At 40.4% G+C, this 27625-nt stretch overlaps 2 protein-coding genes across 3 annotated transcripts; both read left to right on the top strand.

Annotated features, from left to right (window-relative positions):
• Positions 1-203: 203 nt before the first annotated feature.
• On the top strand, positions 204-22901 carry CLPX (caseinolytic mitochondrial matrix peptidase chaperone subunit X). 2 transcript variants are annotated; one of them, XM_074601074.1, is made up of 14 exons: positions 204-377; positions 4758-4918; positions 6429-6546; positions 11697-11851; positions 12693-12852; positions 14064-14105; positions 15240-15416; positions 16291-16455; positions 16806-16894; positions 17451-17615; positions 18636-18935; positions 19427-19519; positions 19768-19874; positions 21011-22901. In XM_074601074.1, exons 1-14 carry the CDS (start codon positions 308-310, stop codon positions 21099-21101), a joined length of 1893 nt encoding a protein of 630 aa, XP_074457175.1. In that variant the 5' UTR covers positions 204-307; the 3' UTR covers positions 21102-22901. The 2 variants fall into 2 exon arrangements, with proteins under 2 accessions (XP_074457175.1, XP_074457176.1); XM_074601075.1 differs by lacking the exon at positions 14064-14105.
• A 34-nt stretch (positions 22902-22935) lies between these two features.
• On the top strand, positions 22936-27595 carry PDCD7 (programmed cell death 7). The gene is made up of 5 exons (XM_074601088.1): positions 22936-23840; positions 24853-24991; positions 25331-25567; positions 26175-26262; positions 26654-27595. The coding sequence occupies exons 1-5, from the start codon at positions 23082-23084 to the stop codon at positions 26769-26771; spliced, it is 1341 nt and encodes a 446-aa protein (XP_074457189.1). The 5' UTR covers positions 22936-23081; the 3' UTR covers positions 26772-27595.
• Positions 27596-27625: the final 30 nt, after the last annotated feature.

The raw sequence follows: 27625 nt of genomic DNA, 5'->3' as shown, positions 1-27625 counted from the left end.
TTGCCGCACGGACTACATTTCCCATGGTGCACCGCGGCGGGGCCGCCGGCATCCCTCACGCCCTGTGACTGCAACTCCCACGGTGCCTCGCGCGGCATCCAGGAGAGCGGCGGGCACGGCGTCCCGCGCGCTGCCCGCTGGGAGCGGTAGTCCGGCGGGGTGTGCGTGGTGACGCTGGGCTGCGGCGCGCTGCCGTCACTGAGGCGGGGGGGAGGGGGTGTTTACGGCGCGGGTGGGGCGCAGAGCGGCGCCGCCAGCGAGGCCTAGTCGGCGGCCGGGGGGAGCGGGCAGGGCCCGCGGCCGCACCATGTCCGCCTGCCATAGCTGCGCCGCCGCCGCCCGCCTCCTGGGCTCCACGCTGCCCTGCGCCCGGAGAGGTAACCGCCGTCCTCCCCTCGCCCGGCCTGGCGCTGCTCCCCGGCGGGGCCGGGCCCGGCCCTCCGTCCTGGGGCCCTTCCGCTCCCCTGAGGGGAAAACCCCCTTCCCGCCGGCCGCCGCACGGCTGTCAGCACTCCGTGCCCCCCCCAGACCGCCGCTGCTGCTGGTTCTCAGGAGCAGCACCGCTCCGGAGGCGCTCCCTGGGGCAGGGAGACGAGCTCTCTCGGCCCGGCCCCAGCGGCAGCCGGCCCGGGGAGCTCCGTGCTGCGGCGCTGCGATAAGGGCTTCGGTTAGGCAACGGGTATCTGCTTCGGCCTTTTTCTATCGTTGTTGGGTTTTTTTTGTTTTTTTTTTTTTTTTCTTCCCCTATTAATCTTTTGCTAGTGTTGTCCTGGGGGGTGTGAGGGGCCGGCCGGTGGTGTGTCAGGATTAAGGGCAGTATTACATGGTGCAAAGTTGTGGAAAATTAGCCCGCACTGGAATATCTTTTGGGAAATGTAGTGCAAGAATAGAGTTTATTTCAACGGGAGTGATTTTCAGCAGCAGTCGTTCAGCCTGAGTTACCCTGCAGTGCTAGTAAATGAGCTTAATTAGCTGACTGATTAAAAGCCTGCCTTTTTTACAACCTAAACCTGAAATATTTTTCATAAAGGCTTGGGCTCAGTTAGCAAAAAGTAATTGTTTCCAACTTAGTAGAAGGGTGAGGCTGTGCAGACGCTTACTGGAAGTTGAAGCTGAGGGAGGCTGGTAGTTTTTTACTACTATTGCCGTTTTCATCCTGGTTTGGTGGGTAGTGAGAGTTGACATACCAAGTGCTGCTTTTGGTGAAAGGCTGAAAATTTCTGCTGTTACCGCATTTGCAACAAGATTTTGAATCGTTCTGTGCTCAGCAATAGCCTGACGAGTCAGAGATGATTTATTGCCTTCAAGAGATGAGTTAACTCGTTGCAGTTGACTTTACATTTACATCTCTGACGTCACCTGTGCTGAAAGGTTTAAACCAGTACTTTCAACTCCAGCCTGTCTGGCCTCATGTAAACCCATGGAAACAATAAGCTTTAAAGCAAGTAACTTTATTCTGGATTAACTTTAGAATTATCTTTTTTAAAATTTGTGGGGGTTTTGTAAGAACTAAGATTAAAAATGGGTATGTAAAAGAACAAATGAGACTAAAACACAGATACAGAGTAATAAGATTATTTATGCATCAGCTTTCCATGAAAGTTATTTTTAAAAAAAATTAAATCTTATTTTGGTGCATTTTTGTTGTTGTAACAGATTATGTCTTGTGCAGGTACTTTGTTTGCTGTTGCAGGTTGGTACAAACTGGAGATATTTAGAGTGTGTGGATCAGTCTTGTTGAATGAGTGTTGTGTGGAACAGAGAGGGGACTTGTCTTTTGTCACAGTCTCCCTGCTGCTTTCTTGGGCAGTAGATTCTTCCCAGATACCGAAGCTTGGCCCAGAAGTCAGTATTTCTTTCCTCACGTATCAATTAAAGGTTAATAAGGTGTAAAGGAGCCTCCCAGTATTTCTCAACACATTAATCTGAAGACCCTGGATAGATGCCATTGCTGCCATCAATGTTCTTATGTTAAGTGCATGTCCTTTAAATTTACTGTTTCAAAAAAAACCACTTATGCCCTGACTGCTAGTTGTGTGTGTGAGCAAATACAGCTGTGCCAGCCAGCTGTCACGTATTTGAGCGTTTATCAGGATCTGGATCATTCAGAGCAAGTTGCAAGGTGTTTGGCTGGGATGTTGATTTCGTCTGAAGATCTGCCTCTGGGCTTATTTATGCAAGAAAGTAGTTGCTATAACTTTCTTACTGCTTCATTCTTCAATTGTACAATGATATTTTGTCAAAAACAGTATCACTCATGATAAAGCACAGGGACAAGGCTTTTCATGTTTAGCCACAAGCTGATGTAGCAATAACATGATTTTTCTTTTCTGGTTTAGCCTATCTACACGCTTTAGAGTTCAGCACGTGTAGCAGGGTGAGTTTAATGTTCCCAACAGGCTAAGACTTTAGTGAGAGTGAATTTAACAGCAACAAAAGCATTACAGTTTGGGTGTGATGGTGCTGGCCGGCATGGTTCTGGTGCCAGCATCCCGTCAGACGCTGGAGGTGAAGCCCCCCAGCTGCAGTGTTTCTGATCGATGGACGGGGCACAGTCGGTAATGTGGCTTACTGGCTCAGTGCTCAGCACTGTGTATAGTTTCGTAGTTCATCCAATACAGTTTCCAGTGCGTTTTCTGTATCACAGGGCTGCTCTGAATTAAAATCAATGATCTTTAGTCCGTGTGCAGTGCTTAGTGGTAAAATGTTTGAGTTTCTGCATTAGTGCTTTGTCCTTTCTCCACAGGCAAAATATCCCTGTATTGCAGGAGAGTTGTGTGACTGGGTTTTGTTCAGGGGAGGTGAGGTGGTTTGGTTTTTTTATTTTAAGGTTTCTTTCTTTGTTCCCTTTAGAACTGGTAAAATAAATGTTGGTAAAGGAACCATATATGAGGAATAAGCCCCCAAGAGAGGGAATTAATGCAGGACAGCTACTGCATTGTAAACACTCACCACGGCTTATTCTCCACTGACAAGTGCACTTGGCGCACGTAGTCTTCAGAGTTCTCTGCAGATTCAGTTGAAAGAACACAACTGCTTGTGGAAGTGAGCCAGTATTTTTAAGTTTACTGTGATATTTCCATAGTTTGTCCTATGTAATCTAAAGTGTTTTGCTGGGTTGCAGTGACACTCAGCAGAGGCATTTAAAATTGGAAAGCACATTGATCATTATTCCTTCCTCACGTTTACCAACAGAAGTAATGCTATTACAGATTTTTAAAAGATTACGTTTTTAGTCAAGTTAAAAATAACTGCAAATCATCTTCAAGTTCAGTAATCTTAAGCAGCATATAAATTAATAAAACAACTTCAAATCTTATTTGATACTGTCTTTTTGGTTGTGGCTTTGCAGAAGCCTGTGAGAGTTTCCCTGGTAAATTTAGGCTTGTCCATAATGATTTCTTCTTTATTTTTCTGTTTTCCTGTCATAGTAGCAAGGCGAATTTTCTTAAATGTCCTCTTTCAATTAAGTTTCCAGGTCTTAGTTGTCATTGTTACCTCTTTCAGAGCAAATGAACTGTACTCCTCTTGCCATCTTTTTTTATTCTTTTTTTTTAGAAGAGTTTTTGGAGTTTTCTATAGGATTCTCTCATCTCTCTAACAGTAAAACCATGTATTATCAGCAAGTTTTTAATTGTCATTGTTACTATGTAACTTGTCTGTCAGTAAGTCTCAGAATTCTTATCAAAAACACAGAGTAACTGCGAAATTTGTCACTTTAAATGAGGTTAAGAGATACGGATTCCAGGCTCTTCTCGATGTTGAAATCACAAGCGTGACATATGTTGATTCACATCATACCTAGTCATGAAATGTAATCCTGCCCGCTGTTGCAAGAGGAGGAAAAGGCTGTTTAGTTTCTCAATGAGGTTTTTTTTTTTTGATGTTGTCAATAAGGTATTTCAACAGAGTTAAGATTATGCTGAATTTATTTGTGCTTGGCTGTCAGCACATGCCAAATACGACACTGCCTTTCTCATGACAACTTTTTTGTCAAGTGGTACCTCAAATTCCTGGAAATGAGTTTTTAGTAGAGTTCACAAGAGAAAGCCAAATCCAGATATGCAGTCCGTGGATCTGAGACACTTCTTTGGGAATTTTTGTGTAATGAGGAGGTGCTTCAAAGGTCTGTCTTTTACTTCAGGGGTTGAATTATTTCACAATAAGTGCTGGATGTTGATTCTATTTATTGTTCTGAGGACCGGTTTCATAACCTGGATGTTCCCTATTTCATGACACAATGGGACTCTGAATTGTCTGTTAGAGGACGTGGGTCATTTTTGAAACAATCCAGGCAGCTTTTAATGAGATGAATGCTAAGGTGGTGAAACCGAGTTATTTTGGATAGCGGAAATTTGAATGTTCAGAGTTGACTTCTGTTGCCGAAATCTTTGAGCCCCATTTAGTATAAATCAGTTCTGGGGTTTGGTGGCATTGGGATTAGAACTAGAGTATTTTTAATTGACATCCAGAACTTAGCTAATTAACACATACATAAATATTGCGTTTTGAACATACTACACATATGGAAAACATTGGTTTGGCTCGTTAGTGATGTCCCTAAAGAGTTGGGTGAAAGTATGAAACAGCGTATTGGAGTTGTGTGCATTCAGCATATAGTGACAACCAAAATGCATCACAGTCAAATGCTAACGAGGTAGCTCTATTGTCTGACTGTAGTGTCAGCAAAATTTTCCCAACAGTCTAATGGTTCATGAAATTTAGTTTTTTATTTTCATGTTTTCATTTGTTTTTAGGTATTACTTGTGGTCGTACACGCATCCCTGTTTTAGGAAAACTTGGGACTTTTGAAACTTGTTCCCTGAGACGAATTCCTCTTAGAAACTTTTCAGAAACACCAGCCTATTTTGCTTCAAAGGATGGTGCAAGCAAGGATGGTTCTGGAGATGGAAGCAAGGTAATCTCCATGCATTAGTTTTTTTGATAGTTTATATAAAATGTTTCTTAAATGTTTAGGAGATTTTTTTCCTTACTTAAAATTAGAATCTTCCTGAACTTTTTGCTAACTCTTGACACTTCTGATCCTTCAAAATGACTAACGGTGAAGAAAAAATAAATTGTATTGTGAATATGTTGGCAGACAAACCCTATGAGCATTCCATAATGCTTTTCCCAGTTTTATAAATCTTTTTGCCTAGCGTAAAGGGACACTTGAAAACTTTGTAGAATGTTGTAAATCCACAACAGGTTTCAGGATCTCAGTAGAGAGTAGTGATCGGAACTGTTCTTCTTCAAAAACCTGCTACTCCCTTATAGGTTTTTTAAAGTAAGTACATTTTAAAATGTTTTTGCTTTCAGCAGTGATTTGGTAGTTGCATTAAGCAAGACAAGTTTGTGAGGAGACTAGCTTTGTTCTTGTTAATAAATTGTAACCTATTTTTGTCCTAGTCTTTCTCTATGATTATAGTTAATAAACAGCTTCTTCAGATAAATGATTACCTGAGAATAAAACTGCTCTTTAGTCAGCAAATAAGATTTTTAGAGTTCACAGGCAATAACTTTGCCTTAGTATGGTGTGTTGTGACATCTGAGGAACTGTCCAGATGACACAGGTGTATTCTGAAGGTTCACGTTAAACTTGTTTAAAAAATAAGGGAACAAAGATAAAAATTTGTAATAGGCTTTTTTTTTCTCGAGAAAGGTTGCAAGGAGAAATGAGTGGGCAAGCAGATCTTAAAAAAATAGGGAACTATCTCAGAAGAGGGAAGAGAGATCTTTGCTGTTTCCTAAGATATGATAGCTTTTATTATTAATTGAAGTACGAAGAGCATAGAATGGATGTAGATTTAAAAAATATTAACCTTGAACACCAACTAAGCAGGGTAATACGGAGAAAGACAAGTAGGTTTCTGCAGGGAACACTGCCTTAGAAGTAAAAAATAAAATATTTCCAAGCAATTTCTGAGATGCTTGTTTTATAGGCCTTATGTACCCTACAGCCATCTGCCAGCATAGCTACATCTGTGAAGGATGCGAGAAGAGTTGTGGCTTCAGAAACCCTTAGAATCAACACAGTTGCGATTATGAAATTACTCTCTCTATAAGTATGATTTGTTTTCTTCTCTGGGATTAGAATAAATTATGTTGGAATATAAAAACATTCTTGACGCTGTTCAGCTTGCTATTATTGTAGTGCCAGTCAAGCAGTTCTAATGTAGATATGCGATGCCTCTTCCATGGGCATCCAAAATTGGCAGACCTGGGAAATACAGATTTGTGTACGCTTCAAAATGTTTATACCGTGTTGCTCTAAGTTTTCAAAGCCTTTGCAAAATCCGGACTGACAATAGTTATTTTGTCATTCATCTATTGCAATACTCATGTTACTGGATTCCATAAACACACTGCTAAATGCCTGATGTAACAGCTCCATTGTTTGGGGCTAATTGTCTGGAAATCTTTTTTAGAAGTCTGTCGGTGAGGGGGGTGGTAAAAAGTCAAGCTCTGGAAGCTCTGGGAAAGGAGGGAACCAGCTGCGCTGCCCAAAGTGTGGTGACTTGTGCACACACGTGGAGACCTTTGTGTGTAAGTTTTAATGAATACTTTCTCTTTTAAATAGACACAGAAGTGATTATATTTGTGATTTAACATAGTCCTGATAGCTAAGTTTTAGCCTACCTAATTACACAATGTCAAAAATTTTGTTATGCTTAGTTTGGCCACATTGGCCTAAGCATGTATCTATCGTCTCTGTGAATATATTTGTGTAACGTCTGTGATGTGTGGTGGAGCAGAATGTGGTAGTGGAATTTGGACTTCAACTGTGAACATGCAGCTTTAAAATAGTTTGTTACATTTTGTTACGGTTGAAGAGGTGCTCACATAAACAATACCACTTTAACTACTGATATTTCATTTTGTCCATTATGTATATACTCATATATGTGTATATATATATATATGTAGGTTTGTAATGTCTGTCCTTTGTTTACTAAATAATAAAACTTGATTCCTGTGTGTACTGTAAGCAGAGTACTTATCCAGCCAAGGAATAACTATATGACAGATGGCTTACTGGAGTCATATTTTATGGTGATGTCAGGTTCATAATATATTCCAGGCAGGAAAGTCCAAGTAGAAAATCCAGAATGTATGAGATGCCCGATGTACAGCAGCGACAGCAACCTTTTTTTTGAAGTGCAGTCCAGATTAATGCCAGTTATGCTTTAGGTTCTGTTAGACTTGGAGGCGTTTCTCCTTATTTCAGTGCTAATGAGACCAGCCTAGAGAACAGTTGTCAGAAAGCAAATACCCATTGTCAGGGAGGCTCAAGGAGGAAGTATCAAGTCATAATCAGACTTGTGCACTAAGAAGCTTAAGACAAGGTCAGCATAAACTTGTTCAACAGTTGTTAGTATCGCAGTTCGTGAAAATAATGAGCGGATGTGCTATTATTTGCTGCTACTCATGTAAAGTACTGTTTAATAAAAATGATCAAGCATTACGAATCACAAGACAATTCTAGAATAACAATATATTTATTTATGTTGGAAAAAAGGATCAGTCCTCAGCTTCTTTTTCTTTTTTTTTTCCCCAGAAATAATAGGCTTTTTTTGTTTGTTTGAAGCTATAGGCAACAAGGTTTTCTGAAAAATCTGGCACTAGCTGATGGAACTGGAAATACAATCCTGTGTGGTGTTCAATATGTTGACCTCTCCCTGGACTGGGTGTGGTGGGAAACAGTGGAAGGATTTTTAACCTCATTTACCTTCTTATCAGATGATCCATGAGTAGACAGAGATATTTTGAAGCTCTCTCACTTCACTGGTGTGTTTGCTCCCTCTGTTGCTGGAGTTTGTGCTTTTATCTGGAAATAACATTCAAGCGCTGCCCCAGACTAGAAGAGTCACTGTGTATCCCTGGAAAGCAGCGATGTGATTTAGTATATTGTCAGTGTCGCTAGGGATCTTTAAGCATATTTGAAAACTTGCTTAGGAAGAGGATTCATTCATTGGCATGAATCATGGGAGAAAATGTCTGGTGTATGCATCTCAAATTCACAAGTAGTGATACCGCACTTGACTTTCAGCACCAGAATGGCACAGGTACTGTAAGAGCTTGGAACTGGAAACTCACTTTTTACTCGTAAAAATACAAAAAAAACCCCCAAACAGCAAACCAACAAAAAAACCAGTCTTGCAGCTGGTCAGATTTCTCAGCAGCTTGAAAGTCAAAATACAAGGAAGTCTGCTTGTGAATAATTGAATGTATCTACTTTTCTCACCCTTGCATGTTTTGCTCTGAGGCTTTAGGATTTTACAGACGTTAAATGAAGTCTGTTACTAGTTCAAAGTGAGCACAGTGACACCAAATAATGGAGTGGAGCAGACTTTTTTGTTCATCTTGAGAACAGCAGTCATCGGTTTTCTATTAATTGGTAACTTAACAAAAATGAAAGCAAAGATTGTAATTGCTCTAATTTCTGTGAGTCACGGTCAAGTTTTCTCTGGACCTGTGTCTTTCTGGTTTAGTCTGTTAATTTGAGTACGCTGCTTCCCAGCCAAATTGCAGAATATAAAGCAGCTGGCAAACAGAAGAGCTAAGTTCTAATTATCTTAAAAACGATTTTAAAAACCAAATGGGGGGGGAGGGGAATGTATCTGTCCAGTTATGCCCAAAATGAATGGATTGCAGGTTGTATTAAACGTGCTGTAACTTGATTTTTCAGATAAGCCTTTGATGTTGCTTAGTTAGGAAAAATTACAAATTCACTCAGTTCTGGTTTGAATTACAGAACCTTAAGTAAGTATCTAAAGCCAAAGGAAAATGAGCAATTAGCATTTACTTCAACTTTTAAATATTAGATTTTTTCCAGTCATTTTGAGAGGAGTAGGGAAACAAAATACTGAATAAAAAGCCACATTTATTAGTAAATTAATTTGTAATTAGCCATTGAGTGGTAGTGTGACAGGCTGGTTGTCCAGCGGAGTTTGTTTTTAACAGGGCTTCACTTTGTATTTGCAAATCTTGCACAAGGATTTGCTTGGCTCTGGTTTTCCAGTAATTAACAATTAAGGAAGAATGTGACAGAAACCAAAAGGAATTTTGCTTTGACACACTTTCTCAGCAGTTCCTGTATTGCTTTCGCTTGTGAGACTCTGTAAGGAGAGTTTTATGATCAGTGAAATAAGATGTGAGCCTCCGATGTAGAGTGAAATCCAATAGCTTTAAAGCTGATTGACATAAGAAGCCTTAATTACGCGCTGCTTTTACTGTCTCTACCTGATGCCATCAGGTTAGCTCCATCCTCCAAAGCAAGGCTTCCCTGCCACTGTATGTACTTAATAGGCAACAAGCTTCCCTGCTCTATTTTTCCTCATGTCTTTTTACCTTATAGCGGTTTAATAGTAGCCCATTATCTCAACCCTATAAGTGTTTTTAGACTAATCCTACGATTGTTTTGGCTTCCTGTATGTACTGTAAAAACCCGGTGTTTCTCTTTGGCGAGGTCAGCTCATACGGACTTCAGAAATCTCTTTGCAAATGCAGCCTCTGTGGTAATGTTGCCTGAATCAAAAACAACACTTGACTTGCATTTTACCGCACTGTAAATATTTGCAGATATCTTAATGACAGTGAGGTAATTTGACATGAAGGCTCTTTGCTGTGCTTTTATGTGTTTGCTAAAAGAACATCTAAAAACATGCCAGTGTTCAAGAATAGCAAAATTTCTTGCAATTTTGAATGCTTGGTTTCATTATTAAGGGAGATAGCAGCACTTAAACTTAATTTCCTTGCATTTCAGAGCAAACTTTGCAAACTTTTTTTGTTCTGTCAAAACTCGTATTGGTACTTTTTTCCTGAGTGCAGTGTAGGTGATAGAAACCGGCTAAATTCACAGTTGTGTTTTCGTAACCAAGTCTCCTCCCCAGGGCACCCCACATATCAGAGTTTCTCTGTAACCACAGATCTTATTGTCTTGTTGAAAATTAGGAAGATCTCTAATAACCTCCCTCTGTGCTGCTTGGAGTAATTGATAAAAGTGTAGTCTGCACAATAATTATTTTCAGGGAATGATGTTTTGAAGATGCACAATAGTATTCTTGTAGCTTGCTCTTTATTTTTTTTAACCATTCCTGTGGATCTATAAAGGGAGCAAGTATTCTCGTGGCTGTTGCATCCTAATAAAGCTGACTGTTAATGTTGCAAAAGGAAGGGCAACAGCCTTATGGCACTGGAGTCATTAAGAAATATCAGAGGTGTTTTGAGTGAGTGTTGGGAGAAAGTTTCGGTTTTTTTCCCTACAGTGTTGTTGCTAAATGATAGTTCTGTGAGAGGGGCAGCTGCATGCAAGTGGTTCTCCATTGCATTCCCATCAGGCAGATAACAGTAATTTGGCGTGTTGTCAGGAGACCTTTTCACCCGTTAGACAAATTTTCTTTGGAGTAGAGTTAATAAAGCTGTGATGGTCACAGTATTATGTGCTACATTATTAAAATAATTTGCTGGTCTTACTTACCCAGTCATAAGGTGTGTTAATATTAAAAAAAAAAAAGAACCCCCCTCCTTTTTTGCTGATGCCAGCTCTATGGGAGGCAACAACAAGTTATAAATAAGCAGCTTGTTTATTACTAGAGGTTGTTATTAAAATTGGCTGGTACTGCAGTGTTCAAGCCGTTTTTTAAAAACTTCGTAGAATTTCAGAAGTTTTGACCTTGAAGTTTTTCCTGTGGTTGTTTTTCTACATTCACTTTACTTTTAATTTAATACTTTTACTAATATATTTATTTTAAATCAGTCCTGTTGCGCATGATTTGCATGTAATAGTAAAGCAATATGGTCAGAAAACATCTATTTTGAATTACAAATTTATTCTTCTCTACTGTCTATTTTTGATTATTTAAAGTTTGCTTTTCCAAAGGGGGAAAAAAAAAACCCCAACAAAACAGTGTAAGTTCTAGTTTGCAGGCTTTTGAAACCAGTCTTTGTAGATAATGTGATTTCTTGAGACATGGTTCACAAAGCCAGTGGTAGTGGAATTTGAAAGAAATTTGTTCCACTCTTGACAGTAAAAACAAATAAGCAAAAGATCTTGCAAAACATCAAAGTCCTGATCATCTGTTGCGTACCACAGCTGCTGCTTGTTGGGGTGAGCCCTTTGTGTGACCCTGCTGCGCTCTGTGCGAGGTGACTCGAGCATCCTCCAGAGTGTTCCACAGCCAGTGGGATGCAGAGACCGGGAGCTGCCACATCTGTCCTTTCCTGAGCCTGCTGCGTGCTACCTGTGATATTGTTGACTCCTTCCCCGCACTTCAGATTAGTCTGTTCCTAAGCACAATTTTATTTTTTTTTTTGCCTACTAATTTGAGAGTTAGGAACAATTCTTGCATAGTTAAAGCCCTCATAAACTTTGCATTGCTCTGAATTGCAGAGTTTCCTCTTCCAAGTGTAGTGCTACCAAATAAGTACGAAATAGATTTTTTGCTTTTTAATCCCTTGTTTGGTTGCTGCCCTGTGTTGTGGCTTTTTGGGTAAATTGCATTCCCTCTGTGTCAAATTTCATAGGCCAACAATTGCTTTTAAATCTTCTAAGGTGAAGGAAGGGGAAGTGTTGTGTAAACACAGAGGTGGCTGTGCTGTCTTACAGGTGCTTGTCCTGTGTATGATGAGCCAGTATGGTGAATGAACGCTGTCTAAGCAATTCCTCTTACCATTTTGTTCTACTTTTTCTGCAGCTTCCACACGTTTTGTGAAGTGTGAAAAGTGTCACCATTTTTTTGTTGTACTGTCAGAGGCAGACACAAAAAAGAGCATCATTAAAGAGCCCGAGTCAGCAGCAGAAGCTGTGAAGTTGGCATTCCAACAGAAGCCGCCGCCTCCACCGAAAAAGGTATGGCTGTTAATTCCACCTCAGTGTTGCCTTGTATTTCAGCATGGTGAAATGCTTTACTACTTAATCTCTGTCAGGTGTGTCTGTGACAGAGCAACAGACAAGATTAAACCTTCGATTAGCTCAAGATTAAACCTTCGAGAGCTGTGTGACCCAGCAGAGCACCTGTAAAGGAATGAGTAGATCCAATAAAAGTAGTTGGGTTTGTTTTCCTCTGGCTTTGTCTTGTGACTGAAGTCCAGTACCTTCATTTTCTCCTTGTGACCCTGAGGCTAACCTCAACCCTTGCCAACTGTGGTATCTTTTATTTCCTGCTGTGGCCTCATATTTTGTGCCCTGATGTTAGCAGTTGCTTTCTGTAGTTGCTCAGTCTTTTATTTGGCCTGTTTCTGGGTGAGGACCGTGGCCGATTAGGCTTTTGTCGTGACCCATCCTACGTCATTTGGTTTCCCTCCTGAATAGTGAGGGAGCTGATTGTGTTTCTCAGTTCCTAGTGGACTGGAATGATTGCGGAAGCTGCGTGTGGCTCCTGGAGAGACCCTGTTGTAAGACCTTAAATATTCTTGAAACTTTTGTTCCTCCTATAAATTTGGGTGAAATTGACAATGGGTTTAAATATTAGTATGGGAGAACTGACAGACACAATGTGATTGTTTAAGCGCCACGTTTTTAAGTAAACTGATCAACAGCAGTATATTTTGTACTTTAGATGTTGAATTTCTGTTTCTCAGTTCTGTAATGGTTGGTTTAGACCACAGTCTATCTTTGGCAAAATATACTATTTTTTCTTTTTTGCTGCAAGGTGCTGTAGAAGTGTTACTAAGATGAAGTTATTTTTCAGATTTATAACTACCTCGACAAATACGTTGTTGGTCAGTGTTTTGCCAAGAAGGTGCTTTCAGTTGCTGTGTACAATCATTACAAGAGAATCTACAATAATATCCCAGCTAACCTGAGACAGCAAGCAGAAGTTGAAAAGCAGACTTCTTTAACACCAAGAGGTTTGTATGACGTTTGGTATTTTTCTGGTCAAAGACAACTTAGGTTGTTGGGCCCTAACTTAAGAAACCTGAGAAAGGTTTTACTTTGGCACTAGATTTCTGTAATTGAAATAATTGAAAAGAATTTCTATTAAATTTACCTTTCACTGTATGTGGACTTCTGTGATTTATTTAAATAGTAATCCAGAAGGTTTATGGTGCCATGGGTATTGCCTGCTGGATTAAACGTTTGGCATTTTTTACTGACACATACTAGGTGTTTTCCTTTACCTTTATAACGTGAGCCTCCTAAATTTTTCCTTCTAATCTCATTTACTGCTTAACGGTAAATCTGCTGCTTAATCTGCAAGCAACAATGCAGATCGTGAAGACAATATTTTGCATAGGTAATTTGAGGAATTGCTGGTCTTTCTAACCTCACTTGTTGCTGTTGGCAGCATCTGTTGGTCACCATAGTATTGTTCCATATCTAACAAGTGTAGATGGAGTTACTCTTGGCAGTACTTTTGCTACTGACTAAGTGCGTAGCTATGTTGATCTAATTTATTTTTAGAAATAGGATTAAGTTACTGTCTCTGATTCAAAGTGTACCTTGATTTTTTTTTTAATGGTGTTTTGTTGTGTCTTGCAAAAAATAGCATACCAAGCAAACAGAAATCTTTGTTTTTTGAATTAACATAAAGAAGTATTTTAACTGAGAGGGAATATTAGTAGCACCATCCTGGTAACGGTAGGAGAGCAGTGGTGTACCCGGCACTGGGAAGTTCCTGACCCTCCCCAGGAAGATAAAATGGTGCACACCCAGAGGGACTGGCAGTGAATGTTTATAAGGGATAGTACTTTGAGATATGTGAGACCTTACATTGTAACACTCAGATATAGATGTGAGAGTTTAAGGAAGCCTTTTCACAACAAAATTATATTATTGCATTTTTTTCCCCTTCTACAAGTGATTTTTAAAATTAAAATTAACCTGAGGTAATAGATTGTTAACTGTTTTAAGTAGTAGAAAGTTTGCTGTCGTTTTAAAAGTATGCAAGTTGGGTTTTGGGTTAGTTTTGACAGCAATAAAAACTAATTCACATGGGGATTTCTTGTTAGAAATACATTCATACACCGTGATGAGATGTATTCAGAAGAGGGCAAGAGGTGGAGAATTTATAAGCTTTTATAAACTTATTTTTTATTACTGTTTTCATCCTCTCTCTTAGAATTAGAAATCAGAAGACGGGAGGATGAGTACAGATTTACAAGTAAGTGAACTCTCTCCTCATGTCCTCCTCTGCAATATCTACTCTTTTGATGTTAATGTAGAATAGTCTTTAGTGACCGCTAGTTTGAAATGCTGAATAAAATCCTGTTTGCTTTTCTTCTGCAAGTAAATTTAATTGATGGCATTGAGTGGGTTTTTAACAGAGGTGACTAGGATTTGACTCTTTGTGTAGATGAAAAGCAGGTAAACTGTAAAAATACCTTTTAAGAAGTTGGTTAAATAATTATCTGTCCTACACATAGACCAAGTATAATGGAAATTTTTTTTTTTCAGTGAGATCTGAGATGTGATTATATTGGTAGTGCCATACAGAATATGATGTGAGGTAGATAATAAAGGAAGTTATACAACTGTTTTCTGCAGGGTACTTAGACTCTTAAAAGGCACTGTCACCTTGAACCTCAGAATGCCCTTTTTTTTTTTTTTTTTCCTCCACGTGATGTCAGTTATGTTTATTTTCAGTCCACGGGAACTCTTGCTGGCTATCGAACTTCTTCCTTAGTCTAGTGTAGATCAGTTTGTAATCCCAGTTATGCCTCTTCAAACCAGTTTTCTTAATCTTCAAAATTCTACCCTGCAAGCCAATTAAAACTAGCTCTATGAAAAAAGAAAATCCAGCTCAACCTCCATATCCATGTGTAGAGACAAAACCTGTAGCAACTGAACTAGGCCAAGTCTTGAGAGTAGAGCTGTGCATTGCTTCTGTAATTGTTATAGTATACCAGTTGTACTTTTTCATCATCGAGATCAACAGTTTGGGTTTATATCTTCTCATGTGTTAAAAAAAAATGTTAAAAATACAGTTAAAATGAGTTAATTTGTAAGGACTGAAAATTTCTCTTGTTTTTAATGTAGAGGAATATTTTTAGGTAACCCACTGTACCGTTGGAAATTCTTTTCATGCATGCAAATATATGTTTGTGCAAAACTATGATTTGAACTCATGTTTTTGTAATAATTGTGCTATGTTTCTGTTGCAGTCCTATCTGTAAACTTCTATACGGGTAGAATTATAGGTTTGCAGAACAAAACAGAAGAACCAAGCTTTTCTGTGTATTTAAGGTAATGGCAGACCTTGCCAGTGCTCTAACAGTACTGTTATTGTTCTCTTCAGAACTACTGCAGATTGCTGGAATCAGTCCACACGGTAATGCTTTAGGAGCATCGATGCAGCAACAAATGAACCAGCAGATACCTCAGGAAAAACGGGGAGGAGAAGTACTAGATTCACCCAATGATGACATAAAACTTGAAAAAAGTAATATTTTGCTGCTTGGACCAACTGGATCAGGTATGCAGCTGCATGTTTTCTATAAGTGTCAGATTTTTCTGAGGATTGATCGTTAATGAGTGATTTTCCTCTTTTGTGATTATTCCAATTTGGTGTATAAAACGCTAAACTCTGAATTCCCAACTGGGATTTTTTGTGCTTTCATGCCATGGTAACAAGCTGAGCTAAATGACCTTGAAAAGGAAGGAGGTGTAGTCATGTGGTTTTCTTTTTTTTTTTTTTTAATGCCTATATTTACTGACTCATTAAAAGATGCAACTGTCACTAAGCTGTAATAAAATACATTTAAAGTTCCTCTGCTTTAGAAGGCAAGCTGAGATGCTGCAGTTAAAAAGTGTTGTTTCATCTCTGGGACAAATCAGTTGCAGTGGGGTTAATAGAGAAATTATATTTGTATGTTCATTAAGAAATGGGAGTGTTTGTGCTGAAGTGATAGCATTTTGCAGACTATTTGGGAGAACATTCACTAAATCATATTTTAATTCTGTTTCTCCCCGGCTTTGAAGCAGGAGCAATTGGACTTTGCGCTGCACCCTGAGTGTGTGCAAAAGACTACTGATTTATCTAATCTTTCATCTATGCAAGTACATGTATTCTGGTTTTTATATTGTCTGACATTTTATTTGTGATACTGTGTGCATGTCAAGCTGCCTCAAATGTGAACTATTAGTCTAGTTCAGAAATGCAGCTTGCCAATGTAAAAACAGCTGTTTATGAAAACTAGCTCTCTTGGAAAATATTCTTACAGGAATATATGAACATGCTGGCATCATTCAAAAGGTGTAATAACAGTAATTATGATGCTATGGTAAATATTTGGCTTTGTGTAGTCTAGAGAAATGTATCGTAGTTATAACGGTTTTTATTTTGTCAGGTAAAACCTTGCTGGCTCAGACTTTAGCTAAATGCTTAGATGTACCTTTTGCTATCTGTGACTGTACTACCTTGACTCAAGCTGGCTATGTTGGGGAAGACATTGAATCTGTGATTGCGAAACTCCTGCAAGATGCCAACTACAATGTAGAAAAAGCTCAGCAAGGTAAGCTTTTACAAGATGTTTCCTGAAGTTCATTGATAGACTGTGTTAAACTCGCCTGAGTGCTCTAAACTTTGAGACCACCAGTATTTCTGTAATTTATATTCCTGTTGCATATACATGAATTTTAACCCTTTAAATCAGAAATAATAAACCCCAACAGAGCTCTAAGCATATCTTGTAGTTTTTGTTCTTGTCCATAGTTGGACAAGATTACATACATTTTTGCAATCTACAGCATGGAAGCAGAACAGACTGCTGCTGTCTTAAATTATGTTCTTCCCTCCTGTGTATAAGTTCTTTCTTCTCTTAAAAAGTGGAGATGTCCTTAAGTCCATTTTCTGTAACTGCAGGAATTGTTTTTCTGGATGAAGTAGATAAGATTGGCAGCGTTCCTGGTATTCATCAGTTACGGGATGTTGGAGGAGAAGGTGTTCAACAAGTAAGTACTTCCGTGGAGTGATTTTTTTTTTTTTTTTTTTTACTTCATAAGCAAACAGCCCATCAAGTCTACATACCACCCTATCATATGACAAATAGCATGGGAGTGTATACGGTCGTGGTTCTTCGTCTCCTTAATTATTAATCTTTGAAACCCTCATCTTTCCTCTTTACTTTCTTCATTCAAAAATAAAAAAATCTCAAAAGCAACTTGAGGCTGTTTCGTAGAAACGTTCTAATTGAAAAATGTCCTTGCATCATTCAGTTAGCAAGTTGTATAATGTAGGCAAGAACAGATAACACTTTCCATTTTGATAAAACTCTTAAAGCAACTCATTACTACGTGCAGCTCAATGTGCATGGGAGTCAAGTTAAAGGAAAATTTTTGTCTATCCTTGAGTGGGATTGTCTCGTATGGAAAACTGATTTCTTTAGACACTTACTGTTACTTTCACAGATATGTGAAAACACTTTATAGTAAGCGCAGTATGGCGTGCTGCTTTATATGATGCTACACAGTTGAATTTTGTATTGCTTCTTTCTTTCTTCCTTCTTAGGGCTTATTAAAATTACTAGAAGGCACAATAGTAAACGTTCCAGAAAAGAATTCTCGTAAACTACGTGGAGAAACGGTGCAGGTTGACACAACAAACATCCTCTTTGTAGCTTCTGGTGCTTTTAATGGTCTTGACAGAATTATCAGCAGGAGGAAAAACGAAAAAGTGAGTGCATCAAGGCTGTATTTGAACTGAGAAATTATTATCTTAATTACTGTTAACAGTACTGACTCTTAAAGGTCTTGCTATATTTGTAAACCCGCTAAGTTTGTTTGTAGAGCAGTGGTTTTCCATCTGCTATCTGGAAACCTGAGATCACGCCTAAGAAAGGTAGCAAAGAACAAGCCTATTGTTAGTAGGCTTAAGTAGCTTGCAGTGGTCTTTGCTTCCAGAGAGGAATTTTTAGCATATGCAAATAGGAAACAAATAGAAGGGTGAAAAAAGGTTGAAAGCTCTTGGTAGAGGACTTGCTATCCATACTTAAATGGTGGACTTTTTACATTATTGTTATGTCCTGTGTTTCTTAAAAACGGAATATGTGAAACAGTTCTGGCAGTTATAATAGGATGAAACTGAGAAAAAGCTTTTTTTTTTTTGCTGATATCCAAAGGTTTACTGTTGATACTCAGGTAGTTTGAGCAAATGGTGCTAAAAGGTATCATCATCTTAAAAGACCCAGTCATGCAGTTCACTATTCTTTATATTAACTCTCTTTTTATATTTAACTCTGGGGACAGAGTTGTTCTGGCTGCAGCTTTCTGACAAAATGTGCATCTTGTTTCTAACAACAGAGGAGTGGCTGAAATACAAATTAGCATTTATGATAATTTGTGTAGCTTTTCATATAAACATACTTGCCTGCATTTGCTTTGCTTCTGAAGAACCCTTTTTAGTGTCACTGGTATTTGTAAACTTACCAGGACATGTTAGTAACCTTTTTTTATTTTAAGAAAAACTTGCTCTTAGGCTGATGTATTGATACTTAACTGAGGGAAGTAAATGTATAAGAAACCGATTGTGTGCAAGGAGTCTAATATTACTATAAGTAATTTCTTGAGCTTGAATTAATATGTAATGACATAATCAGTCACTCCAGGTTTTTTTAATGAACATAGAATGTGATTTAGTTACATAAAGAAAACTTAACTATTATAGTTCTGTAAGTATAATGTGTTTGTTTTGCAGTATCTAGGATTTGGGACACCATCTAACATGGGAAAAGGCAGAAGGGCTGCAGCAGCAGCTGATCTTGCTAATATAAGTGGAGAGTCCGATCCCCATGAAGATATTGAAGAAAAGGATCGCTTGCTGCGTCATGTGGAAGCCAGAGATCTCATTGAGTTTGGCATGATTCCTGAGTTTGTGGGACGTTTGCCCGTTGTGGTTCCTCTGCATAGCCTAGATGAGAAAACCCTTGTACGGATTCTTACTGAGCCACGAAATGCTGTCGTTCCTCAATACCAGGCATTATTCAGCATGGATAAGGTTTGAACTTTCATTTGATGATTCTTCAATATTCTTGTTTATAAATGCAGTGTTAAAGCGATCTAAAATATCAGTTGAAATAATTTCTTTCCCCCACATGTGCACCTCTCCACCCTGAAAAAAAAGTAAGCTAACTTGTTAAAAACTGGCTGGGTAACTGGGGCAAGTAATCTGGAAGTAATTGAGCTTCTCTTCATCTTAACATTCAAACAAACATCCGTGACCTTGCCTGATAGGCATGAGGAGCCACTTCAAGTACTGTAGAGGTACTTAGAGTAGTTGTAGGTAAAGGGACATAGTCAATACTGGTAATGTTAGTCAAAAATGAAACGTAGCTGAGGCTTTATGTATGGCTCTTGAGTGTTAAACATTGCGGTCTTTAACAGGAAGATCACTACTCTGTTATTTCAGTAACGCTTGAACTGTCGCAGTGAACACTGTTGAGTTATAAACGAAATAATTAACTAAGCTTACCATTTTTCTCTACGTAGTGTGAATTAAATGTAACTGAAGATGCATTGAAGGCTATAGCCAGACTGGCCTTGGACAGGAAAACTGGTGCAAGAGGTCTTCGATCTATAATGGTGAGTAAACCAAGTCCTGTATTGAGTAAATGAAGCTACCCGCATTTGTGTGTATGGACCTAATCGTGCCAATTTTCAGTCAAAACCTCAGTTGTGGGTCTTATGTGGATACAGTATGTCTCTTTCTAAAACTGTGGATATTCAGAGTTCTTCCAAGAAAACTCTCTACTCTGAAAATCACTCGCTAACCATATTGTTATGCAGAAGAGGGGACGTACAGAAATATTTTTTCCTCTATTTTCTTGTAGGAAAAGCTGTTACTGGAGCCCATGTTTGAAGTGCCCAATTCTGACATTGTATGCGTGGAAGTTGACAAAGATGTTGTAGAAGGCAAAAAAGAGCCAGGATACATTAGGTAAAACAATAATGGAAATATCAGACGAGTAATACAGCTAGACAGGTATTCTGATGTTTGCTATAGGGACAAACATATAAACACAAAACCATGCACACAACCTAAAAAGGATCCAATTCTCTGTATACTGTACACAGCTGCCTATTCTGTCCTAGAAACTTTGGGTTTGTATTGCTTTAGTTTTTAAATAGAAATTTTAAAATAAACTTACATATGAAGTTACTTTAAGCCTTTTGTGTGTGTGTATTACCTGTAGAAATAGAAGTAAATGGTAAGCTTCATAAGTTAACAGTAAAAATCTGCAGTTTAATTGTGACTGTAATGAAATTTCTGAAATGGAACTTTTTTCCTTCCTCCTTCTACTTTCTGCCACTGAGGTGGGGTTTTTTTATGCAAGCCCCAGGCTGCTGCAGTTTTCTTCTCCGTTGCGCTCGCAGCAGTAGAGAGCCACAAAGGCACGTCTATTGAGTTCCTGAACTCTTGTTAAAATAATCAATTTAACAATATAAAGATTTTATTACAGTAATGGTGTGGTGTAACGTTGAGATCGCTGGACAAATCTCGATTTAAAAAAAAAAAAAACCTTAATTTTAGTGAACAAAGGATGGAGTTGAAAGGGGATGGGTCAGGTTTAAAAACACAGGCCTGAAATTTAGGAACTCTGGCTTGGTTTCCACCTCTGGCAGCTTTTTTGAGTAACTTTCTCCGCTGAGAAAGATGACACAAGATGAATGCTTTGCATTCATCTTGTGTCTGTGCTGAAGCTTGGCTCAGCACACCTAGTGTCTCAAAGGGAGTGGAAAAATATTACTCTTACAGTGAGGGTCGCTTTCAGTGGTTTTGTAGAGCCACCAGCATTCATGTTTGCTGGGAATTTACAATTTATGGATTAAATCAAATGACTTAACTGAATTCAGTAGCCTTTTGATTTTCAGTAATGAGGCTGCCTACTGGTAGCAGTGTAGGTCTGCACAGCACCGCTTTCAGATCAGTTGGTCATTTAGCAGATGCATGCTTGTCGGAATATTTGTCATTGGGGCACTTTGCAGGTGGCATGTTTAACCAGAAGCTATGGAAACTGTCTCCGTTCTCTTCCTCAATTTCTAAAGTATCTGATCAGTTCGTTTTAATTATAGGGCTCCCACTAAAGATTCATCTGAAGAAGAATATGACTCTGGCGTTGAGGAAGAAGGCTGGCCTCGACAAGCAGATGCTGCAAACCATTAAATACTGTCAGAATGCTCACCCGCATAAAGCACACTTGGTTATTTCCTTACGATTGCCTCTGGCTTCAGTCTGATACTAAAGGCATTGGATCTATCTCGGATATGATACGTGATGAGGAACTTTGTTAGATAAATCAGATCGTGTATTTTATTGCAACATCCCGTTGATTTATTTGATGGACATTGTGTGGACTTGGATAGCATACTGTTCAGAAATGAATTGTATATTACACTTGTTCAATTAAAATGTATAGCAAATATAGCAGCACCTGGATTGCTCTTTCTAGAAACTAAAACAGCAATGCAGGTGCTGCCAATAGTTAGATTTTACAATAATGCTACTCTACAAATGGGAAATCAAGCTTAATAATTAGTAGAGGGTGAATAAACTGTTAGCTCCCCATACGACTCTCGGGAGTTCCATTCAGGTCAGTGTTAGATTTCTGCTGGTGTTTGAAACCCGCTGGGTGCTGGAGTGACTTGTTACATTGGGGAGGGGGAAAGAAGCCCTTGCAGGAGCGGTTTGGAAAAACTGGGACACACTTTATGACACTGCTGGGAGATTCTGCTAAAATGTGACACTAGTTTGTTACAGTAATCTGAATGCAATATCAGATAATGCCCTTCCCTTCACCTCTCCATTAGGAGTAAGTTTGAGTCACCTCAAATACTGTGAAAGAAGGTGAAGTCAGTACTTTGCTAATTTTTGCAGAAGGGTAAACAGGATTTCTAGGAAGCGGTAAGCCATCTGAATTTGGATGAGAAGTCGACATAAATTTTTAAATATTAATGTTCTAATATAGTACATTTTGTTTAACGTATTGGAACTATCATGCATCAATTTTTTGGTGCCAGGTATTTGCCCAGCTTATCTTATAATGTTAAGAGATGAAAGAAGTAAAATGTATAATATTTTTGATGTAATCGGTAGTGATTGTTCACATGACTTAGTGCTTTTTAAGTTATACGCTCAAATGCTAGTATTGCATCTTGTGGTTTTTGTCTTTGATTTTTAGTCTCGCAGCAAAGCGACCTTCCCTCTTCTGTTCTACACCAAAATTAATTCAATCCTTTAGGAAAGCCTTTGTAAAAACACTAAAGGACCTGTATGTTTTTGATTTGTTTCAGGAATTAAAATTGTTGCTTACAACTTTGTTTTGTCCTTCAGTGATACGTGGACGTAAGTTTTACTGACCCCTTTCTCTAAAATTTTGATTCAAGCTATTTAATTAAAACGTTCATCATTCTTTTCAGTCTAGTGGATGTTTTAGGACAGGAAAGGATACCGCAGATGCGCGCTGACCCTATTTTTGTTGTTAATTTCTGTCGCGTAAATTTTATGTAGTACTTGTGTTCTTACCTAGAAGCAGTGTGACATGCAGTTGTAGCCAGATGCATCAGATATTTCCCTTAGGATTTCGGGTTTTTCAGGTTAAATGACCCACTAATGGTTCAGAAAAAGCTGCGTTTGGAGCTGAGGATATTTCTAGGAGAAGGTTCGTTCCCCGCAAAACAGGAATCTGTGGTGAACTATCTGTAACTGCATCCTCACTTTCCTTTTTGTAGAGTGAAAAAAATATAACCGCTTTTAATTCTGAATCCTTTAATTCAAATCCTTTTTTAAAATGGATTGAAAAAAACCCAACATTTTAGGCAAAACTGTTCAACAACTTAGTTTTGAAAGTTGTTTGGAATTATGTAACCAAGAGCTTGTTTTTAAGGAAACAAAACGCTGTGTAACTACAGTTTGTACTTCACCTCTGGCCTTTGAATAAAACAAAGCGAATATTCAAGCAGCGGAGAGTTGTTGTCCCTGACGAAATTTGACATTTTATGGTCAGTTGGAACTTTTGAGGCTTTTCTTTCTTTTTTCCTAGGCGGATCTCTGTGAAGGCCGAAGGCGCCGCCTGAGGGGGCGGGCGGGGTCTCCCGGCCGCTAGGAGGCGCTGCGCGCCGGGCGGCGTTGGGCCGAGGCTCCAAGATGGCGCAGCCGCCGCCTTTCGCCGGCCGCTTCCCCCCGCCGCCGCCGTTCCGGGCCTTCCCGCCGCCGGCGGGGCCCTTCCCGCCGCCCGCTGCGCCCTTCCCCGGCCCCGCCGCCCGCCCGGGGCCCTTCGCAGTGGCGGCGGCGGCGCCCCCTCCCTTCCTCCTCCCGCCGCTGCCGCCGCCGCCGGCCGGGCCTGAGGGCGACGCGGGGCCGCGCTTCGCACCGGGCGGCGGCCCCTTCTTCCCGGCGGCTCCTCCGTTCCCGCCGCGGCCCGTGGCTGAGGAGGAGGCGGCGGCGGCGCAGCGGCAGCAGGACGAGCTGTGGCTGTCGCAGTTCCTGGGCCGGCGCCGGGCCGCCCCCCCGCCGCCTCCGCCGCCCGCCGCCGCCAGCCCCAGCAGCGCCCGGCGGCTGGCGGTGGAGGCGCTGGGGCGGGTGGCGCGGCTGGCCGCGCTCTGCCGGGCCCTGCGGCGGCGGGAGGCCGAGGGGGACGAGGCGGGCTGGGCCCAGGCGCGGGAGGAGGTGGAGGCGACGCGGCGGGAGCTGCGGGAGATCGTGCGGCCGCTGAGGGAGCCCGGTTACCGGGAGGCGCTGCGGAGGAAGGCCGAGAGGGCGAGGAAGAGGAGGCTGCGGCTGCAGCGGAGGAAGCAAGAAGCCAAGGCGGCCAAGGAGGAGGAGGCGGCCCGGGCCGCCGAGCGGGAGGCCAAGATCGATCAGTGGAGGGCCAAGTGCATCCAGGAGGTGGAGGAGAAGAACCGGGTACGGGCCCGAGCGGCCTGGTCCTGTCTCCCCTGGCTGCGGTGTGATCTCCCGGGGACTCCTGCGTGTCCCAGGGCAGGGTGGGGGATCTGGGGGGGACCTGCCGGCAGTGGGCTGTGCCTGCCTGGCACCTGGCTTTGGCCCCTGTGGTTCGTTAGGTGCCACCTGGGTGCTGCATGGATTCACCTTGCTTGGAGACACGCTGTTTCTGAGGCCTGCGGCCCTGCTTCTTCTTTAAAAGCCTTTGTGGGCATTTCCGTTTCACCATGGTCATGTCCTAGGTGTTGACAGTTGGGGCTTAAGTGGTTTCTGAACGCTCGGTTGCCTGTGGAGGTCTTCTCTGTTCCCAAGCTGTCAGCCTGCCCCATGCTGCTCACAGCTACCCTTCAGTGGGCAACGCCATTTCAGTAACTGTAAGCCTTGCCTACAAGCAGCAGCCTTGTAAAGCTGCTTGTTGGCAGGCTTTTCAGTCTCACTGGGAAGTAAAAGAGCTCCAAAGCAGAAAAAACCCCCGAAAAGCGAAATCACCCAAAATTAGGCTTGCTGGGTGGTGCAGTAGGCACTTTTGTGTTGGCTTTTGGCTAAAGAGCTACACTTCTGCTGGTGCTAGGTCTGCCGCTGGGATGGTGTGGAGCAGCTGTTGGGAAAGGTTTTGTGTTCAGACTGTGGCATGTTAATGGTCTTTAATTACTGAGCTGTAGAATCAGGATGGTGTCTGTTTATTGTATGGTTTTCCTAACTTTCTGTGGTTAAAGGTTATCGGGCTTTTTGAATTCATTAGCCTTTTGTCCCAAATTTATTGTTGCTCCGTGTTCTTTATTTCCTGAAGGCTGTTGTGTTTTAGCTTTTTCACAAAAAGGCAAGGTTGGATGATTGACTTAACTTACTATGGGAGTGTTACTAGGAAGTTACTCTGATCTGTACTTCACTAACATTTTTGGAAGTACCATTTCATTCATGTCTTTGTGGGATGTTTCACACATCGTGTCTGGTTTTTTGCTTTCTTTCATAGGAGCAAGAACTTAAGGCTGCTGCAGACAGTGTCTTGTCTGAAGTACGGAAGAAACAAGCAGACACAAAGAGGATGGTGGACATCCTGCGCGCATTAGAAAAGCTTCGGAAACTGAGAAAAGAGGCAGCTGGCAGGAAAGGTTAATTACGAGATTTTTTCCAAACTTTTTTAATTGCGCACACAGGAAATAAGGTGATGGGCGTACCCTGTGCTGACTAGCAAGGTGCAGCTAAAAAAAGCTGTTTCTTTGGTAGTAATTTTAGTTACATTGTTATGCAGGAATAGCTATAAAGTGCTGAATAGGGTGGTTGTGTTTCTACACTTCCAAGCCCTTTCTTGATAGAATAATTATTCCAGTAAGGTAGCTGTTAGCAAGGTTAAGCTTATTCCTCTGAGATTTTGCCAGCTCTGCTCTGAAGTCTGATAACAGAGCCCCTTCTGAATTTGAAAATTTAAAATTAATTCTCTTTCTGTTTAGGTGTTTGTCCACCCCCCTCAGCAGACGAAGCATTTGAAAGTCAGGTGGAGAGTCTCAAAACGTTGCTCAAAAATCGCACTGAGCTGTATGAAGCTGAGGAGAGAGCGTTAAGAGTTATGTTGGAGGGAGAACAGGAGGAGGAAAGGAAGAGAGAAATGGAAAAGAAACAGAAGAAGGAAAGGGAAAAACTACTACAGCAAAAACTTGAAATCGATTCCAAGCTCTTTGGGGATCCAGGTGAGTTCTGCCATACTTAACAGTGTTTTTCCACACCACACCCCCATCCCGTAGACACAGGGTTTAAAATGCAGGCACAAGAATAGTTGTGAAAGAAATCATCCACTGGAGTAATTTATGCTTTGAGGAAAAGATGTAGTGTGCTGTTAACACATGAGATGTAAGAAGTGTTTGGCTCTTCAGCATAGACTGCAGTAAATCTCAAGCCGATTTCATAATGTTTTGCAAGAAGAGGTTGTAGATTAAGCTGAAGTGAGAATAAACAGAATGATTTGAAGACTTCCAGCACCCAATAGATGCTTTAGTCTGGTGCTTTGGTAAGTGCGACTGGGGTAATCTGTGAAGATTCAGCCATCCATATGTTCCCCTTGTTTAGAGGATTGAGGCAGGAAAAGTTTTGCTAGTCTTGACTTGCCTCTGGCTGCTCTGGTACGGATCAGGAGACATGCAAATACCAAAATAGTCCTTAATATACTACGTGGGGAAGTGATTTCAGGTTACAGCCGGCGAGCAGCAAATGAGTTGACAAATTTGGGGTTTCTAAGACTGCCTGGAATTGAAGGTCTTTCTGGTTTATTGAATGATTTCAATGTTTGTATTTTAACAGATGAATTTCCTCTAGCCCATCTATTGCAGCCCTTCAGAGAATATTACTTACAGGCCGAGCATTCTGTAGCAGCTCTAATCCAGATCAGGTAAAACCAAAGTCTTTATTTTATTATCAAAGATGACAAGTATTGTTTGTTGAGGTTGTAAAATTATGGTCCCTTTTGGTTCAATAACGGCCAAATATGGTTATGCAATGAATTGTCCTGGTTTTTTTCAGCTAAGGATCAGGCTTTTTGCTTGATGGAGCTGTATCCAACAGATGCCTGTGTGAGGCAGAGCGCACTTCAATGCATAACCATTCCATTTAATAGAATAATACGTGTAATTTTTATATTTGTGTATTGAAAAACAAGTTTTGGAGTACAGTTTACAGTGTTTTGTGTATTGATCAGTACGGAAAAATGCCTGTGTGGGTATATAATAAATCTTATTACCAAACTCCTACCGTTCTCTCAAACAACGCTTTCTCTGTTAAAGGCACGAATGGGATCAGTACTTGGTGCCAGCTGATCACCCCGAAGGAAGCTGCATCCCTCCAGGATGGGTTCTTCCGAGTCTCCCCACTAATGACACTTGGGCCACGGCTGTCAGATAATTAATACGTTATTTTAATGTCAGAGGGATGTTTCGTTATAGTCATGTGTGTAAATATGAGAGGGTCCAAAGAGGAAGTCTCATCCTCTGTCTTCTCAGTAGCCAGGTACTGGAATATGTTGAAGAAAAGCGTAAGAAATGTTTTTGCTATCTGACTCTGTGGGGAAGTATCTGAGCGAGCCCAAAGCTGCTAGGCCTCTCGCGGTGTGGAATTACAATCCCGCTGCGAGTTTTCGTTAACAGATCTCAATCTTACTAAAGAAACATTGCTGACAAGGGTATCTGTGCCAGTATTAACATCCTATTTTTAGTGGCTTTTATCTTTATAAGCCTAAATCCAGATGATGAAATTTCCAGAAATAAAGAAGTTTAAAAAAAAAGAGATCATTAGTAAACATGTTTTTCTTCTTAAATGAAGCATGTCAAGCATCACTGTCAAAATAGTTCCTGTATTTTCGTGTGTAGAAACGAACCTATTACAAGTTTAAACAGATTCTGAAGTACAAACAAGCCAGGGTTTTTCAAGGTTGATTAAAGCAGCTGTTGACATTTTGCTTTTGTGGACTAAAACTGGTACCACAATATGGAAAAAATTCCCGATTGTGGTGAAATAGATCAGACAGCCATGTGAATGCATATCAATTTGATGAATAAGCCTGCTGGAAAAAAAACAATAAAATCTGAAGTCTAACCTACTGTAATTGTTTTTTGCCTATATAGCTATTTTTGTATAGAGGCAGATGATGTATATAATATTTAATTTAAAAATGCCGTTCTTTTCTGTAAGTTGTTTTTTTGTACAGAATAAACAGAGAAAAATTGATTTATTTTTTTTTTTGTTGTTTGAAGCATTTT

This window comes from Larus michahellis, chromosome 9, assembly GCF_964199755.1.
Source record: "Larus michahellis chromosome 9, bLarMic1.1, whole genome shotgun sequence".
In the NCBI taxonomy this organism is placed as follows: domain Eukaryota; kingdom Metazoa; phylum Chordata; class Aves; order Charadriiformes; family Laridae; genus Larus; species Larus michahellis.
The sequence above is the reverse complement of the archived record's forward strand: the minus strand, read 5'-3'. Positions and strand labels throughout refer to the sequence as shown.

Excerpts from the sequence above, each read along its gene's own strand:
- PDCD7 (XM_074601088.1), top strand. The coding sequence starts at position 23,082 with ATGGCGCAGCCGCCGCCTTTCGCCGGCCGCTTCCCCCCGCCGCCGCCG. Across the intron at positions 24,992-25,330 it reads AGAGGCAGCTGGCAGGAAAG|GTGTTTGTCCACCCCCCTCA; the intron begins GTTAATTACGAG and ends CTTTCTGTTTAG. Across the intron at positions 26,263-26,653 it reads GCAGCTCTAATCCAGATCAG|GCACGAATGGGATCAGTACT; the intron begins GTAAAACCAAAG and ends TCTCTGTTAAAG.
- CLPX (XM_074601074.1), top strand. The coding sequence starts at position 308 with ATGTCCGCCTGCCATAGCTGCGCCGCCGCCGCCCGCCTCCTGGGCTCC. Across the intron at positions 12,853-14,063 it reads GACTTCTTTAACACCAAGAG|AATTAGAAATCAGAAGACGG; the intron begins GTTTGTATGACG and ends CCTCTCTCTTAG. Across the intron at positions 18,936-19,426 it reads CATTATTCAGCATGGATAAG|TGTGAATTAAATGTAACTGA; the intron begins GTTTGAACTTTC and ends TTCTCTACGTAG.